This window comes from Epinephelus fuscoguttatus, linkage group LG22 (assembly GCF_011397635.1).
Source record: "Epinephelus fuscoguttatus linkage group LG22, E.fuscoguttatus.final_Chr_v1".
Classification (NCBI taxonomy): domain Eukaryota; kingdom Metazoa; phylum Chordata; class Actinopteri; order Perciformes; family Serranidae; genus Epinephelus; species Epinephelus fuscoguttatus.
Window position 1 is genome coordinate 14,422,369 of NC_064773.1, and position 19,866 is coordinate 14,442,234.

General features: G+C 42.3%; 1 protein-coding gene across 1 annotated transcript in view; it reads left to right on the top strand.

Moving 5' to 3' along the window:
- tmtc2a (transmembrane O-mannosyltransferase targeting cadherins 2a) overlaps window positions 1–19,866 on the top strand; it is a 100,839-nt gene that overhangs the window by 27,774 nt on the left and 53,199 nt on the right. The window contains exon 2 of the mRNA XM_049566233.1: window positions 19,186–19,807. Coding sequence (XP_049422190.1) covers window positions 19,186–19,807 — 622 coding nt within the window. The remainder of the gene's footprint in view (window positions 1–19,185; window positions 19,808–19,866) is intronic.

Genomic DNA, 19,866 nt, shown 5'->3' on the forward strand with positions numbered 1-19,866 from the left:
TCAATCTGCTGAAAAACTGATGCAGGAGTCGCACTCTCAATGATTGGCTTCATAATTTCTATCCGTTGGAAATTTAGTGAATTAAGAAATGTAGCGTATACTGTAATGACAGTAGACATGCTCCCACGCTGTAGGTATTAAACCAGGTTTAATATCAGTTGATCAGACACAGTATTGAGTTGCTTATTAGGGCTGCAAGTATTTTTATTATTGATGAATCTGCCAATTATTTCCACAATTAACTGATTAATTGTTTGGTCAATTAAATGTCAAACAATTGTGAAAAATGCTCATCACAGTTTCCCAGAGCTCAAAGTAGCACCTTCAAATTGCTCAGGCTGTTTTCACGAACTGTTCACATGAAAAGGAATGCACCTAAATTCAAACATAACCCACATATTTTGAAAGACTGTCATCATGTGATCAATGTGCTGACGGCAGAAACAAATAGATATTTTTCCCTTCTTCCATAAATATCAAACTATGATAATCTATGAGAAGTCAGTCATGTTAGTGCAGGGCTACCCAGAGCTTACATCTGTCCCACGGACGCTAGGCCTACACACTTATCAACAGCTCCTGGAAGAAGATCAGCTCTGCTTTTAGGATTTCAGGTAAATAGGCTTTGATGCAGTGCTTGTTAAGGTTGCTTACACAGAGAGCAGAGCTGATCTTCTTCCAGGCGCCTGTGCAGGCCTATTGTCTATGGGACAGATGTAAAGCTTTGGGTAGCCTTGCACTAACATGATCAACTACTCCTTTATATTTACCACAGACTGGTATTTACAGATGAAGGGAAAGATATCTGCTGGCTGTGACTGGTTGGTCCTCGTCACATGACATGCAGTGTGCGCCTCTGCATTCCAAAAGTTGAACTCAGTTTATCTCAGGGCGCAGCTGTCGTGCCCTAAAAAACTGGTGCGCAGGAACGCGTGCGCACCAGTTTTGGCATCGCCCTGGTGTTTAAACATGCCTGCCATGCGTCTACATTCAAAACAATTAATTTGAAGGTGCAAAAACACGGCATGTGTACGGCCCCTATGGGGGCAGGTTGGGGTGGTGGATGGGTCACAAAAACTGGACTTTCCCCTGGAGTTGCATGTTCGGGACCATGTGAACTTTGAGTGAACTTTGAGTGAACTGGTGTTCATTGTAAGATGCGGCTTCATGTTTCTTTTCCTAAACCTCACCTCTGTAACCTTTACGTTAATTATGTAAATGTGTGTTAAGGATGTAACTTAATTTGTAGGCTCTCATACAAACTTTTCTATGTGAATATGTTGAATTTCTTCTTTGATCCAACCAATAGTCCAAAACCCAAAGACTATCATACATGTACAACATCACATCATTTACATCATAAATGGCGAAGACAAGCAGCATATTCTCACATTTAAGAAGCTCTAACTAACAAATGTTTGATTTTTTTTTGCTAGAAAAATCACTGTAATGATTAATCAATAATCAAAATAGTTGGCGATTCATTTTCTTACAATGGACTAATCAATTAATTGTTGCAGCTCTGTTGCTCATCATTGAATACTGGCCAAGAGTCAGATGAGAAGATGCTATCACCTGACACGCTAAGGCCTCCGTAGTCAATATGTCGAATGTCTGATACTCAGTTTCTGTACTCCTACATTCACCTTTGGGTGTACCCCATCAATAAAGTCTCCCGCCTTGCTTCTCCCCTTTTGCTGTTGTACTCCATGAGAGAGTCCACCAATTACATGGATACCAGTTTCATGTCTGTGCGTTAAGTATAGAGCCAGAGCCAGGAGATGGTTAGCTTAGCTTAGCATAAAGACTAGTAGCAGTATTTCTTGGCAAAGAGTTACCAGTTTGTTTTTCCATTTCTGTTTGTGTGCGGATTAAACGAACAGGCTCTAATGTGTTACTTTGAGAGCATTAGAGGTGTTGTTAGGCTTGTTTGTGAACTTTGGACAGAGCTATGGTAGCTGTGCCCAGCTTTTTTAAGATAAGCTAATCGCCTCCTGGCTCTAGTTTCATACTTAATGAGCAGACATGAGAGTGGTATCCATCTTCACGTCTAATTTTTGCCAAGAAAGCAAATAAGTATATCTTCCAAAATGTGTAACTATCCTTGCACAAGTGTACAAATGTTAATGGTATTATTTATTCTGCTTATGGGCAGAACACTTAACACTGTCCTTATTGTCAAGGAAAGACTCCTTGTTGAGGTTCAGAATGAGGAAGGACCATGCTGTGAGTTTTTGCTGTAGATTTTAAAACTGGGGAAAACATGGCAGCCATTATGGAAATGCTGTCCAATTTTCACAGAAGTTGAACCATGCCCAATTTTTAGATCTACAGTACCTATTTGAGGCAGTCGTGATATTTCAGTCCAGAGATGTGAGTCAACAGTCATTATATATTCAAGGTCTAACACTGTGCGTCACCACTTCCCATTTACAGACCGGCCTGGCTTCCAACTGGCTCTCAGCTGATACTTTTTTCAGACTCATTTCCTTAAAACAAGCGCTTGTGGCTGAGATAATGTTTGATACTCACAAAAACGGGCCATTCATATTATTTATTCATCAATCAGTACATATTTTCAAGTCATGGTCTGTTTCATTCACGTTAAGCACAATGAGTTGACCCTGGCCTATTTGGAGTTAGTTGTTCTGCTAATCAGGAAACCGGCTTCACAGGGGACTTGAAAGCGAGTCCTTGGCCTGACACAAGAGAGACAGCCAACTTCCTGACGCTCAGTTCAGACCATTTCAGCCTCTTTGAAGCCGAGAGAGCCCAGAAGAAATCTGTTTCTCCTGATTGGCTGCTGGGACAGACGGAGGATGTAGAGGAGACTTTATCTTAATCAGGTACGAGTTGACTGTTGGGCTCGTTGATGAAGCTAAAACAGCTGGACTTCTGTGATGAGGAGTAACTACCCAGAAGTGTGTTCTTTTGATCACAGCAATTAAATTCATGAATAGTTATTTTAGTTAGTTGGCCAGATATTGATGTTTGGGGAGCATGACTGTGTTTGTAATTATACTCAATCGTTGATCAAGTTGATAAATGTTGTTTTGCCTTTTGGATTTGTGAGCAACAAATGAAATAACTGCAGATATTAACCCTTTGCTGTGTGAGGCTTATTACGTTGTCAGCATTTATACTTGTGTACATAAAACATGGCACAGTAACGTTCACAGAGAAAAAACTTGTTTTGCTAGACACATCAAAGATAATCTACAACAAAAGATCCCACGTTACAAGCTGCACCGATGGTACAAAATGGTATACACAGAGATATTGGATAAAGCGAGATACCCCACTCAGCTCACTTCCTGATTCAGTGACGTTAGCACCACGACCCCGTAGGAGACTTGCGGCAGCTCTGAATGTATTGTCGTCAATGAGTAAAATGAACGTGATCACAATTTATGGTCAATTCTTTTGCCCTGTAGTCACTAAAATAAATATTGGGTTCGTTTTCCACAAGCCACACATCTTACCAACATTCTGACTCTAAAGCTGCATTTTTCATCCGCACAGATCAAGAGAAAATTAACTTTGTTTGAGCCCTGTCCGTCTCAGAAAACAAGTTCTTGCGAGATCTTGTGATCTTGATAAACAGGCGGTAAAATCACAGTTAGCTTACAAACAGTTATTTACCGCTGGGGGGTGGAGAACAGGCTCTGATTGGAGGGAGAGCTAACCACACCCACTTAGGAGACAGGAAGAGGAAGAGTAACCGTTTTCTTAACACTGGATAAGCCTACGGTGGGGTATCTCCTTTATTCGATATCTCTGGTATACACTTCCGGTCTCCGAAGTGGGCGTGGTCTTCTCTTGCTAGCACATTCAAAACAATACAACACCGTATACATTACAAATTCTATGTCTTTTCCTTGCTTTGCTGCTCGATTCTATCTGCAAGATTAACTGATGTCAACAGAGTGCAAGATCACGTCAGTGCTTGTGAAAAATAGGTCCGGTATACTTCAGCAACTATGGGGCAATAATCTGTACACATGTTAACTTTTCTCACTGGAATAAAGAGACTCCACTGCTGCTAATCTCACTGCTAAAGGGGCGGGGCAGTGATGAAGTCCACGTGACGCGTAGAGGAAATTAATCTAAAGTGGGCTGTTACGGTTTATGAACAGTCTTTGGACATGTTTTCCCACATATACAACATACTAACGTTATTAGCATAACCCTAAGACATTTTACATTGCATAATTTAGCTTAATGGCTAGCGGAGTTCTCACCTTCTCATATGAAGCCAGGAACAAAAGTAACATTTAACCAAGGTAACGTCACAAACTTCAGCTCCATTATAAGACACAAAATTCCCAGACAAAACAACCATCTTATATTAGACATGTTTTCCCCACATATACAACATTCTAATGTTGAAGCCTTTGAGATTTTACATTCCATAAATTAGCCTAGAGGCTAGCAGAGTTTTTCTTTTCTCATATGACACCAGAAACAACAGCAACATTTCATTCATTACAACTCACAACATTCACTGACAAAACTACTGTCTCATATTATACACATTTCCCAATAAATACAACATGCTAACATTATTATGCCTAACTCTAGGACATTTTACATTGCATAAATTAGCTTAATGGCTAGCAGAGTGCTCCCCTTCTCATATGACGCCAGGAACAACAGCAACATTTGACCAAGCTAACGCTACAAATTTAAGCCCCATTATAACTCATGAGGTTCACAGACAAAACAACTGTCTCATTTTAGACACATTTCCCCATAAATACAACATGCTAACATTATTAGCATAAGCCTATGGCATTTTACATTGCATGAATTAGCTCAGTGGCTAGCGGAGTTTTCCTCTTCTAATATGAAGCCAGGAACAAAAGCAACATTTAACCAAGCTAACGTTACAAATTTCTGCTCCATCACAACTCACAAGGTTTACAGACAAAACTGTCATATATTAAACATATTTTCCCTACATACACAACATGCTAACATTATTAGCAGAAGCCTATGACATTTTACATTGAATAAATTAGCTTAGTGGCAAGCAGACTTTTCCTCTACTCATATGAAGACAGGATAAATCACACACAAGACTTAAAAGGCTTTTTTGTGGAGGCTTTATTGTCTTCACAATTTATTGTTATTGTGAAATTGAAGTCAATAAAAGCTCAGTTTCTATTGTGTAACATGGGTTTTGGTTTACTAAAATAAACAGGAAATCTGCATCGCCATGACACATAGATGCATTTCTGGGGAGTTGCACATCAGGCTACGGCATAAGCTACATCAAAGGTACAGCGTGGATTCAATGTAGAAGTTAAATCCGGCTTTTGCTGCTGCTGTTGAGAAGAAAATACACCATCTACTGTTGTAGTTCTCTGTGCTTTCACACAACTCTGTGTGTTTAAAGAGTTAAAAATAAGTCGTTTAAGTGGCCTTTTATTCCAACAAACTTCTGACTGGTTATTCTGCTCTCTTGGGAAAAATGCTGGGAGCTGCAGGATGGGCTATTTTTAATCAATGAAAAGATAGATCCAGTGAACTGAGCAGAGAGATAAAATGTAGGTTAGTGCCTTGAATACAAAGTACATTTCATCCTCTGTGTCTCAGGTTTATTTTCAGTAATACATATATTTAAAAAAAGATGAAAATCTTGCCAGATCCTTCTTTTTTTCATGCCATCAGTGCCCAGCTCTGTTGAACAGCATCCAGCAGCAGTTTATCACTGTTCACACATTGCAAATGATGGAAAGAAACAAATAATTGCATGTGAGCTGGGCATAAAATCTGTCAAATTAATGTCAAATTCTGTCTCAGGCACCAGAAAAGGGAAGAGCCTGTGCACGGCTGGGCATAAATCTCTCACAACTAGGCCACTGGCAGTGCGACAGAGTTTTATGAATGCTATCTGGACATTTATGCATTTTTCCTCTCCTCCCATTTTCGTGCCAGTTGGCGTGGGACGGAGTGTGGGAAAGCAGCGGTGCCACTTCTCTGCCGGGGTATTGTTCTGCCAGTGGTGTCGCTGACGTATGATGTTTGAACACACCCTTAATGCTCACTTCCTGACCCTGTCAGCCTACAGATATACAAACTAAACAGAGTTGATAAAAAAAGGAAATATTTGATAAACATCTTTATGTATCATGCGTCTGCAGCATTTAGCGAGGAGATGAAATTTATATAAGGCTGTCTTTATTAAGGCTAAAAGAATATTGGTGAGGAATCATAGAGCCAGAGCTCATCTTACTCTTTCATCTTCATCACCGTCTCCTCATTGCCTGCCATCGTGCAGTGGCCCCATACTGGCAGGATTATAGCAGCTGATAATCAGCCAATGAATGAATCACTCAGGGCCAGCCAGAGAGCGTAACGGCTTTACGCATGATCGTTCAACCTTGCACTGTGATGGATGGGTTGGTACTTCTAGGATTTATAAAAAAGAAAAAAAGATCAGATCACCATCTCCACGTGTTCAGTTGCCTCATGTGGTGCAGTACAATGGGCTCCCCACTGCAGTGACCATTGATCTGAAATTTATGGGATTTTTATCCCCAACCAGCTGTGGCGTTGGCTGGGAACAAAGCCATGAACATTGTTTTCCTTCCAACTCCACATAGAATTAGGACACCGCTTTATATAGATTACATATTGTGTCATACGTGTGTGTGTGTGTGTGTGTGTGCGCACATACACACAGCCTGTAAATTAAATCAGATTAGCTGCTGACCCACGACCCCCGTGCATGTCTCAGAAACTCTGTGCACTCTATGATCACTTTCTAATCCTGTTAGAACTGGATTAACACAGAGGTGATCTGGACCCTGACACCCACCCACACATGCACTCGCTCCAGCTCTCTTTAATTCACTGGCCTTTATCCCCCTGTTGGTGCTCGTGAGAGGGCATTGAAACGATGACAGTGAAATCAATAATTGGTAACGGATGCGATGAGAGCTTACTCTTGAAATGCAAATTGGTTTGAGAGGTCAGAAAAACTTCATTCATTCATTCATTCATTCATCTTCTAACCGCTTCATCCTCTTGAGGGTCGCGGGGGGGCTGGAGCCTATCCCAGCTACATCGGGCGAGAGGCAGGGTACACCCTGGACAGGTCGCCAGACTATCGCAGGGCTGACACATAGAGACAGACAACCATTCACACTCACATTCACACCTACGGACAATTTAGAGTCACCAATTAACCTAGTCCCCAATCTGCATGTCTTTGGACTGTGGGAGGAAGCCGGAGTGCCCGGAGAGAACCCACGCTGACACGGGGAGAACATGCAAACTCCACACAGAAGGGCTCCCACGCCCGGGATAGAACCGGCAACCCTCTTGCTGTGAGGCGAGAGTGCTAACCACCACACCACCGTGCCGCCCGTCAGAAAAACTTGATGTTTGAAATCAATGTCAGAAAATGATCAAACATTTGTTCACGATTTAATCAATGGAAGCATAGCTGATGCTTTCACGTAGATAGATAGGTAGGTCGATAGAAAGGTAGGAAGGAAGGTAGGTAGTTAGAAAGGTAGGTGGGTGATACATAGGTAGGTAGGTAGATAGATACATAGGTAGGTAGGTAGGTAGATAGATACATAGGTAGGTAGGTAGGTAGGTAGGTGGGTGGGTTTGATACATAGGTAGGTAGGTAGGTGGGTAGATTGATACATAAGTAGGTAGGTAGGTAGGTAGATAGATTGATACATAGGTAGGTAGGTGGGTAGATTGATACATAAGTAGGTAGGTAGGTAGATAGATAGATACATACATACATAGGTAGGTAGGTAGGTAGCTAAGTAGATTGATACATAAGTAGGTAGGTAGATAGATACATGGGTAGGTAGGTAGGTAGGTAGGTAGGTAGGTAGGTAGGTAGGTGGGTTTGATACATAGGTAGGTAGGTAGGTAGGTAGGTAGATAGATTGATACATAGGTAGGTAGGTGGGTAGATTGATACATAAGTAGGTAGGTAGGTAAGTAGATTGATACATAAGTAGGTAGGTAGATAGATACATAGGTAGGTAGGTAGGTAGGTTGGTAGGTAGATTGATACATAGGTAGGTAGGTGGGTAGATTGATACATAGGTAGGTAGGTAGAACGGTAGGTAGGTAGGTAGGTAGGTAGGTAGGTTTGTTTGATACATAGGTAGGTAGATAGGTAGGTAGGTAGGTTTGATACATAGGTAGGTAGGTAGGTAGGTAGATAGATAGATAGATAGATAGATAGATAGATTAGACTAAAAGTAAGGCCAGCTTGCTGCTACACTAAAGAGTGGAAGAGTAGTCAATGACCGATGAAGTCTATCTGACCAAACTGTTGCATGTGAGACCAGCTGCCGGTGACGTTAACTAAGCTTTTTTCTGTCATAACTTAAGGTTCAGATGTCGAATGACTCAAAATTCCCATCTGGTTCAAAGATACAGTTCAAAACGACCAACATCTAAAAAGTGACGGTGGCGTGACTTGAGGCGGTATGAAAGTAGTCGGCTGGAAATGTTTTAATGTCTGGTTATCCAGCCGATGGCCGGCGCTCATGGAAAACTGTTCCTGTGAGGTAGTGCCACAAAATCTGTTGTCATTCAAAGAGACATCACAGCATTTCCAGCTTGGACTATTCCATCAAAAGCGGGTATTTTAAGCCAAAACATGATCTTTTCCCAAATGTAACCTGTTGTTTTTGTGCCTAAACTTAACTACATGTTAACCTCACAAGATTTCACACACTGCTCTCGCTCAGCTTCACAATTTATTTGTTCACACTAGCGTTTCAATCTGACTGGACCCTCGTCACAAGTGCTCAACACCATTACTTCCAACATTGAATTTAAATAGCAACTGCCCTACCCACATACAAATGAACAAGGGAACAAGAAAAACATCGGAAGAACTCAGGCTTCTTACACAATAAAGTCACTGGTCATATTTATATCTATGAAAAGTAATGCAATATAATCTGTACATAACCCACATTATTGTGAGCCAATAGGCTGTAATCATGTGACCTATGCACTGCAGGCTGTCTTCAGTGGCATGGTCACACATGAGCGAATGCTGGTGAGTGACCGTCATCATCGTGCTCAGACAATACTTACTACGGGTGTGATGCACACGGAAAGCTAGCTTGTTAGCCAGTATTAGTTAGCTTGCTAATTAATACTGCAGATTCTCTCATATGGGGCAGTTTGTATTTTTCTTTACCAATATCATGCAGTATCATCTGGTTAAACACAGCAACAATACCTCCTTCACTGGTTGAGGCTGCGACTTTACCGGTCAAAGTACCAGTTGTTTTATTCACCTCTTTGCTCGCATTAAATGAAAGTGAACGGAAGGCGAGTATTTGCTGGTGTTAATTTGGATTGCAGTCTTGTGTGACTTTGCCCATAGATGGGAGCAAAGTAGGAAGTCAGGTTACATATAGCATAATGAGCCACAGAGTCCGCGTAGGGAGGTATATAGGGTGAATGATTAGGTCAAACAAACCAAGGACTTTGACCCAGGAGATGTTGATGCTGTTCTTGTACCACGTGAAACCAAAGCCCCGTTTCCACCAAACACTTTCTGTATGGTACCTTTGGAACCAGAAGTAACCCTTCAGACATTGTACCTAGATGCTAATGTTTCCACCACAAACAGTACTCTTAAAAGTGGGCAGGGTTGTTGTCACTCACTGCTCCCTCTAGCACTTCACCAATCAACAGACTGCAGTGTTCACAGCTCCACCTTTTAGTACCAGATCTGTGTGCTAGGTACCCAAACAGAGGGGGGACCAAAAATGGGGACGGTACTGAACGGTTCCATTGGTACCATCCACAACTTTACATGGTACTGCACGGTGGAAACGGGGCTCAAGAGTCAATGTCGATTTATTTTAAGACAAATGTCACATTGCGATGTTGTTACATTGTAATGTCATGTTAAGGATTAAACATAATGTGACGATGCCATAGAAGTAGCCCAACCATGATTCTTTTCCTAAACATAGCCTAACCAAAAAGGGCACCAATTTGTAAGATGTCATATGAACTGTTGTATGAGGACATATTAAAATGTTCCCCACTGGAGTCAATCTTGGGGTGTTGCAGTTAAGGTGCATGGCCCTTTAACTCTGTTTTTCAGAAGTCCTCTGTGACTCTTGTTTCTCTTAACCATTTAAGGACAAATTAGATGTAAATACATGCTGATCCGGGCAGATTTAGCTTGTTTATAAAGGTGGCAGCCCTGTAAGCGTACTCTTCTTTAGTGGCTCCACCTCAACACATTTCGCACTGTGCTGCTGTGATATGGATTTGTTTTGTCCCTTCAGTATGGAGGATTTCTCTTCTCGCAGAGTCTTAATCATCTGCGTTCCCGTAACTCCCGCACGAAGCCGGCAGCATCAGTGGTGTGTTTACTTCAGCGGTGCGCCAGCCCAAGATTAGCATTGTGTGAATAGGCCTGTCTGCCGCAGCTCTCGGCCTGTGTGCTTAATTAGTGCTCAGATTGCTCAGTAAGGAGATGGAAATTTAATAGATCTTGGCCAGACGACGGGCACTGAAAAGGGGCTCGGAGGCAGACCAGTTCACATGAGTTACATTAATAAGGGAGAGTCTAAAGATAAAAAGGATAAAGGAGCAGAAAGGAAGAAGGTAATGGTGACAAGGCGGGGGAATAAGATGGATAATATTGAATTCATAAAGACTAGAAATAAAGATAAAAGAGTGGATGGCGATGGGGAAGTGGGTGGCTAGAAATAAAGACATAATATTCACAAACGGAAAATAAAAAGAGGAAAATGAACAAAGAGGTGATGATATGCATTAAATAATGTCCAGCCCAGTGTCCATTAACAGTGCTGTTTTCAGGATGATTGGCTAATCCATCTCATTAATGCCATCAGGGAGCAAGAGGATGCACTCTGCTACAAAGGTTGTAATTCAGCCAGTCCTGATTACGTTAAGTGATGGCAGTTTATACTGCAGATGTTTATTAGAGCGGAGCGGGCCGGCTGGTGCGCACGCTGCAGACAGACAGGCTGGATGAGAGCCCAAATATTTAAAACAGACTCAAGTGCGGTGTTTTGCAAACGCAGTTAATATTGTTGTTCTTTTAATAGAGTGCACAAAAACATTTAAACTAAAGGTAGGTTTATGGAGTCAGATCGCAGAGTGGGAGGGAGAGTAATGCACTGTGGTGTGTGTTTGTCATCTGAAATCTGTAAACTGAACTTTACAAGGACACAATTATAGAAACAAGCCATTTTTGTTAGATGCAGCCTGATTGAATTTCCATAATAATTATTTTTAATGGTTAGAGATAGCTGTTTAGAGTCGCCCGTGGAGCTTACAGTGCTTTATGTTCATATGTGTAAATGGGTGTGCTTGTGTGTGGATAGGAGCTGTACATTTTCACATAACCTGTATAAAGCTTTATGAATCTTCTCGTCTAATTTATCTAATTTAAAAAAACGTACCACGTGGCATTTTTGACCACTAGAAGCTGTATTTACGCAATTTTTTTCCTTGTCGACCAGTAGTCCTCATTTAGGGCCATTAGTCGACTAGTCGCCTGCATGTTTACGATATTAATGTAATTATTAAATGATACATTTTGAGCGGGGCAACGCAATGGTTTGAGTTGAAGGTGTGAGAAAGAATAGTATCAGTAACACTGTTAACACTGTGCTACATTACAGAGGAATACAAAACCGTACTAATGAACCTTCATTAATATAGGCCTATATTTTATCTGCAAGTGCACGTCACACACTGAGCACACAATGACGCTGTCGGCAAAGCAGTAATGATTGTGCTAAGTCATATAGGTTTTGATTTATTTAGAGAGTTCCACTCTTTTTTTGTCCTGCAACTAAGCCACTAATAAAATCTTCCCAACTAATGACCGTTCTGGTCGACCAACATTTGGTTGACCATTAGGGGGTGGCCTTAGAAACGACAAAGATAAACATAACTTTGTGTACTGGAAAACTCCACAGAACACCTTTTAATATTAAGAAGATTTTCAGTACTTGCTGGTGAAAGGTCGAAACCCTTAAGTTACATGACTGTTGTGCACTGAGGAGGGCTTAGTCAAAGGCTGTTCATTTAATCCCCCTGTACACATGTAACACATGTAAACATATAAGAGTATTCTGACAGATTAGGGTGCTCCAACTTTTTTTTATCACCACTTTTGAATATTGTCAGTCCATTAAATGGCTGTCATAAATTGTTATCACTTTCATTATAGTAAAGGATAAACTTACCCTAAGACCAGAAGGTGCCTTTCCGACACATCCTTGTATATTTTAAACACGTGGTTAATGTGAAACGGTCGCAGTTTGGTTTAGGTTTAGGAATAAGTCATGGCTTGGGTTAAAATAGGTGTTTGTTACCTAACCATTAGGTACGCAGGTTAACTTGTGTTACATATGTTATCTAAGTTAATGGTATACAATGCAGGATTGTTGCCAGTAAGCAAAAGTCAGCCACAGATTAACTCTCAATTGCCGTTTCATTTGTGTTTTTTCGGCACCGTGTCTCTCAGATACCTGCTGCTTATGGTCTGGCACCTGGCCGCTACCTTTTTATAAAGCGCCGACCTCACCTGATCGCTGTGGGGGTACACACCCAAAAACACCCCAAACACAGAAAATAAGAAGAAAATAAGAAAATGCAGGCAGAGGGTAGACTCTTTGCTAAAAAAAATATACCACTACACACTTCTAGTGGGTCATAAGTGATGATTGAGAGGGATTACTTCTGTGTGAATCTTTCCATAGTCTTTCAGGAAAATTCTGCATAATATATATTTAAGTATGATACATATGTGATGCAAGTTGACGTTTTGTACGAAAGTTAGAATAAACCTGAGAGCCAAAACAAACACAAACTTTATTCTGGGTGAAAGTCCTGTGTTTGTTTGACCCACCCGTCCACCCTGACCACCTTCCTATGCAGATTTTGTCGCTCGTTATACCACGTCTCTTGACTTCCTAACAACAAATGCAAATACAGGAGGTGCCGCAGATTTATGCTCCCGATGACAACTGATAACTGCCAGTTAATGGGCGAAAACATTTGAAGCGGGAGCTTTTTATGGCTGCTCCACCTCAGCTGTATGTTTTAGAGATACAGTGATTTCCATTCCACCCATACACCCATACTAAATCATGGAGTGATTTTTGAAAAAAAAAAAACCCTCTTCCTCCATTTGTCTTCATCTCCTTTGCGGCTGATAGAGTATTATAACGAATAATGGCTTTTATTTAAAGTCATCTAATCAGTGTACAGGAAATGTCAGCCCCTTATTTTTTTTTTGCACATTTCAATGTATATTTGCGTACTGTCCCTAAAAGAGACCCAAGTCCGTGCCTGTAAGCAGCCACAGTACATGAAAAAGCAAATCAGTGGTGGTGAGATCACTGCTGGGGAGGCGGTGGAGTGCCTCATTTGCATATTGAAAAGACACATACCCAAACACTGAAAGACAGCCAATTTTCTCTCCACTAAGAGCAGTGGACAGGTGAAAGAAGACCTCACCCTATTACAAATGGACCCCTAAAAAAATGTCTCTTTTCAGCCCCCGGTGGAAATCCCTCCAATCTCACCTCCCCCCACAAAATAGAAGAAGAAAATTGAAAGGACCCAACCCGTCCTGTACTTTGAGGATTGTGAATAGAGTGCCCCGCAGCCTGCCTGCCTGCCTGCCTGCCCCACATACGGTGGCTGAATACAAAAGACCCCCCTCTGTAAGAGCAATCACTACGGGAGACCACTCTATCTGCACCGCTGCAGCGACACGTCTCAATGAAGCCGTCAGTGGAAGGCTCTGCTGTCACACGCACATGTGCGAACACAAAGACGGACACCTTGCATGTAGCTATTTATTCCTTGAGCCTTTCCAGGCACAGACCGGTACTTTCAACCCATTCCCAAACCCTCATGGCCAGTGCTTTCTTTTCATCCCCCAGTGGCGGGCAGGGAGTGGGGAGGGAGATGAGTGGTTGGCGCTGATTTGAATATTTAAATTATTTATCACCAGAGAGTATTGAGATCCAAGGCATGCCAGGGGACACAAGGGAGCCGGGTGAGGGTGAATCTAGCCATGTTTGGGTTTGATAGTGTGCTAAGCGAATGGAAAAACATGGCCACAGAGGCAGATTTGGGTTCACATGTTATTTATTCTCTTTCTGTAATGAATCAAAATCTTTTATGTGAATTTTGAGGATGAAGTCAATGTAATGTGAAACTGCTGTAGTCTCTCAGGACACTATTGTAAACACAGCATTCATAAACCTTTCGATGCTGATAATCATTACATTCCAACATATGTTAGCGCTCCAAGTCTTCTCGCCATCATGTCATTCTCCGCACTGTACTGGGATTGTAAAACGTTTTATAAATAATAGTTCGTTGTAGATCTACAGTAAAAAACAAAAGAGGTTTGTAAACTGGATGATGTAATGCTCCGAGCCCTCAATAATATCGGACAAGGGAGAGTTTCACTTTGGTTTGTTGCAACTGAGAGCCTGAGAAACACACACTTGCCTTCCCCTGACTGAGAACAATCCTGGGAAATTGAGGAATTTACTACAGCTCACGCGATGACAGGGCCGTCAAAGGAAAAAAAACACTTCAATTAGGATTAACACATTGAGCAATTCTCGCTTTGACTCCGGATTCATTTTGCCCTCATTGTCAGTCTTTCCCTTTTACCTTGCCTGCTCTCAGCACAGGCTGGCAGCCCCGATCTCTCCCTCCCTCTTCTTTATGCACTCAGCACTAAGTTACAATCTCTAGACAAAGGAAGTCCTCGGCTGGCCCCCCTGTCGCTGTCCTTTTCCTTCTCTGCTGCGCTATGCACAAGCACAGAAACAGCGCTGATCGTAATCAAACCCTGAGAAAAGACAATTTACATTAAGGTCAACATGATCACATCTTGGAAACACAGAGTTTATGGCCCTGTCTACATGTATACAGACAGTTTTGAGAATGGATATTTTTTCTCTTAGTTTAAAAACAAAACAAAAATCTGTCCACACAGCCTTTGTTTTACAAAATCAGGCTGTTCTCATACCTACAAAAAGTAGAGCACCACAATACCTATATAACCCACATAATCATAAACCAGTAATTCATATATAATCCCTATGATCCGGAAAGCTGCAATCATGTAAGCAATGTGCAAATGGGGGTAAAAAAGGAAGTAGTATAAAGGCTGAAAATCAGCGTACAGAGGCAGGTTGAGGTGGTGGATCGGTCAAACAAACAGAGGACTGCCCCTAGGAGACCACTGTGCATGTCCTGTGATTTTAGGGTGCTTTCAGACCTAGAGTTGTCTTGCTTTGGCCCGAATCGGGGACTCATTCTGTTATAAAGTTGTATAATTGCCTAGAGTTGGTTCGTGTTCTCACGGCAGCATTTACAAGCGGACCAGATCAAATGCCTTGTGTGAGAAAGCTGCTCTTGATTGGTCAGAATTTCCATGTGGGAAAAATCCAGGAAGTAAACAAGACGTTGAAGAAGAGTACACTTAATTTTATATACTTTATTAATCCCTGAGGGGAAATTCAATTTTTCACTCTGTTGTCAATTACACACAGGTCCGAACACACACATGCACAAACTGGACCTATAGACGCACTAAGTGGAGAGATGTCAGAGTGGGCTGCCCATGACAGACGCTCTGAGTGGTTGGGGGGTTCGGTGCCTTGCTCAGGGGCACCTCGGCAGTGCCCAGGAGGTGAACTGGCACCTCTCCAGCTACCAGTCCACACTCCATATTTTTGGTCCGGACGGGGACTTGAACAGGCGACCCTCCAGTTCCCAACCCAAGTCCCTATGGACTGAGCTACTGCCGCCCAAGATAAATGTGACACTTTCTAATGTCACAATGGAGGGACAACTACGCAGGTTGATTTTAGCGCTGCTCATCGTGGACTATATTGCTGTCATTGTTCATTTTAGTCAAACCATACAGTTTGAAAACGAGGCACGGCTCCAACTAGAAAACAATGTTTTGATGCATTGGATGTGCTGAATGTGCATATTAAGGCAGTACAGGAGGAGGTGCACATTAATAATCCTCCAGGACTGTAACATGCTCATGTTTAACCCAAACAATGTGTCATGTGACTGCAGTTGCTTCAGATCCAGGTCAGAACACGTTCTCACCACAAACGAACCACACCAGAGTTCGTTTATAACCGGACTGAGACCACCTCTTCAAGAAGGTCTCGGTCTGATTGTTTTGGTGCGCACTTGAGTGTAATTGCTGTGTTCATATCTGCCCAAACGAACCGCACTTAGGAGGCAAACAAACTTGAGTTGGATTGAACCGAACCAAACAGGGCAGGTGTGAAAGAACCCTTAAGGTACTTCATCACCATGTTTCTCTACCTGAACCTAACCTACATAACTTTACGTACAACTTTTAACATCATTTGTGGGGCGCTTATTTGTTAGATTTCATAAGTACCATTGTATGAGGATTTGTTGACAAAATGTCTCCGTCCACACTAGGGTGCAAAAATGACACCATACAGGGGTATATTTTTATGTAACGTAGCAGTGTGCATTTCATTAAGGCTTTGAATTTACACATAATTAATGAGTGACAGACTGACTGCTGTTAGTGTCCTCGGCTTCTCAGTCAGTTCCACCCCTCACTCCTCCACAGCTCCAGCCTCTCTCCCAGATATGGTCACTTCAGATTAAAAAAAAAAACAAGATGGTGACCGCTGAAATTCCAAGTAGCTATGTCCATTATTTTGAACAGTCTGTGTCTAAAACTCTCACATAACCATATGTTTTCATATTGCAGCATGTAAATACAGTATGAGGCCTGGTGTGTTTTCCTTAGAGGATGGTTTTTCACGATAAGCTGATTTGAAAAAAGATTTCCTTTGTTTGCTGCAGTACTGGAGTGAGCTTGGTACTCGGTAGGTGGTATTGTCTGCAGCTGATTGTGATTTCATGAAGCCCTTTTAAAAAAACCTTTTTGCATCAAATTACTGTTTTCTTCTTTCAATCTGATTGTGGAGCCACTTTCTTTGTTTTGTGATGTAGCATTTCTATTTTTTTTTCCAGCAGGCTGCAAAGCTTCAAGAATTTTTTTTTTTAAGTAATACTTCATGTCTTGTGGGGGATTCTCCCATTTGCCTGCGAGTTGTTGTAGCTGCCATTCATCACTCTTAATCCCTGCGGTGAACCTCATTTGTTGCAGTCTATGAGTGTACACGAATGCAGCTCGTGTCCTCAGTAATGATCCGCTAATTATGAGACTCCACAGCAGCCTTGGGGGTGTGAAACCACCTGTGTGTACGTGTGTGTGTGTCTGTGACATATGTACATGCTGTGTGTGAGGGAGAGACTCATCTGGGTATTTAATCACACACTCTGTGGCCTGTTTATTACATTTGGTGTCCTCGCTGCATTTGTCTATTAGATTTCACTTATGACTAGATCGTCAGCAACATGGAAAACATATTACTCCATACGAGGCCGTGCTGTTCATACGTTTTTTAGTTTTTTGAAAATTAATGATTTATTCATACTCACATGTTAAAATGCTTAGTTTCAGTATATAAGCAGCCCCTCCACCATTATTTGGGGAATTGTTGCAGCCTGAAAAGCCTCATTTCAAGTTAGCTTTTCTCAAAAATTGGAATGCATGTTGCAACATTTTTAGGTGTTTTTTTTTTTTTTAATGCTACAGTGCGGGCGACGTTTGTGATTGGAGGTGTTATGTTTTCAGGTTGTCCATCTGTCCTTATTCTCTTGAATGCGATCTCTCAGGAACGATGAACTGATCAGAATTTGGTGGTCAAAGGTCAAGATATATCACGATCACCTTGAGGGATTTCTCCAAATTTGGCACAAACGTCACACAATTCTAGTTTAGCAATGAAATTGTGAGAAATTGTGAAAAATTAGTTACGATTAATTAATTCATTCATTAATTCATTAAAAGTCGTAATTAGATTGTTCAAGTAAGCAAAAAAATGCACTATTTTGAGTTTGCAATTTAATGTTAGCGCTAACATGCACATTTAGTCTAACTCGCTGTGATTTTCCCAGCACTTAAACAATAGATCTGGATGTAACAGCCTCTGTTGTGGTGATTTTCTTGTGTGTTGTCCATGCATTTTAGCCACTCTGTGGTGGTTTTGTAGAAAAGTGTTCGTCAATCCATGTCGTATGTCCATGTCCACGAAAACACTGCAAAAGGTGCAAAACGGTTTACCCCCGCCCTTGCACGGTCTGTAGCAGTAATTTTTGTTGGTAAATGCGGGATGTTTGTGTCACACATGTCAGTGTCTCTTATAATCAGAAACAAGGAAGTGAGTTTGGTGACATTATGCGGGGGAGTGCTATGATTGGTGAAACTCACGGAAATATATGATGATGAAAAGTTGCAGTATGCTATCGCATCACAGCAAGCAGGTTTCTTGTTCGAACCCTGCGGTTGGGGAACCCTTCTTGTGGAGTTTGCATGTCCTCCCCGTGTCAGCATGGATTATTTCTGGGTACTCCGGCTTCCTCCCACAGTCCAAAGACGTGCAGGCTGGGTTAACTGGTGATTCTTAATTGGCCGTACATGTCAATAATTAAAACAGACAAGACATGAAAACAACAACTCTTAAAAGAACTCATACAAACACTTAAGTGTAAAAAAACTGAGGAGGTAAAAGACTAAATGAACTCAAAACTCAAGTAAAATCAGGAAAGGCTCTCTGATAAAAGTATGTTTTAAGAAGGGACTTAACTAAAACACTGACTCGGCTGACCTGATTTCCTTGGGCAGACTGTTCCAGAGCCTCGGGGCCCTGACACCAAACGCTCCGTCCCCTTTAGTTTTCAGCTGGGCCTCTGGAACAGACAAAAGACCTCTGCTGCCTGAGGATCTCGTCCTGGTGTGTACGGCACTAAGATGTCGGAGATATAGCTGGGAGAGAAACCCTGAAGAGCCTTCAAACTAATCTGTAAAATCTTAAAATCTATTCTAAAATATTATTTAGGTTATGGAAAATGAATGAATGAATGTTGCGATTGCCATGCTGTAACATCCTGGACGGGCCTTTATTAAGATTAAGCTGCTATATATAATTATTTTTATTAACCCTCAAGCTGATTGCTATCTGTCTATAAAACTGTATTACCAATTGATCATATGACGACTTAAGAATTTATTTCTTCTGCTCTTTTTAGCCGAGCCATCAAGACCAACCAGGACCTCCTTCCTGAGACTCCGTGGACCAACATCCTGTACGACGACTTCTGGGGCACCCTGCTCACCCACAGCGGCAGCCACAAGTCCTACCGCCCGTTGTGCACCCTCTCCTTCCGCCTCAACTACACCCTGCATGGCTTGCGTCCCTGGGGCTACCACCTGCTGAACGTGGTGCTGCACGGGCTGGTCACCGCCCTCTTCACGGCCTTCAGTCGCCCGCTCCTTGGCGGAGGCCTGTGGAGCCTTTTGGCTGGACTTCTCTTTGCTTCTCACCCGGTTCACACTGAAGCAGTCGCCGGTGTGGTCGGGAGGGCGGACGTTGGCGCTGCATTGTTTTTTTTGCTGTCACTTCTCTGCTACGTGAGACACTGCGGACTTCGCAGGGACCCACGTGAGACTTTTCAGACCAGGCGATGCGGCGGTGGCGACGGCTCTGTCACCAGGTGCTGGGCCTGGATGCTGGGCAGCCTGTGGTGCGCAGCAGCCAGTATGCTGTGGAAGGAGCAGGGGGTGACGGTGCTGGCTGTGTCGGCTGTGTACGACCTCTTTGTGTTCCAGAGGCTCCGGTTTCGCCAGGCGCTTCTCCTCCTGCTAGGAAAGGTAAATGAATGCATGCCACAGGGGCCGGTGTGTTCAGGGGCTCTTGGCGTCTCCGCCAG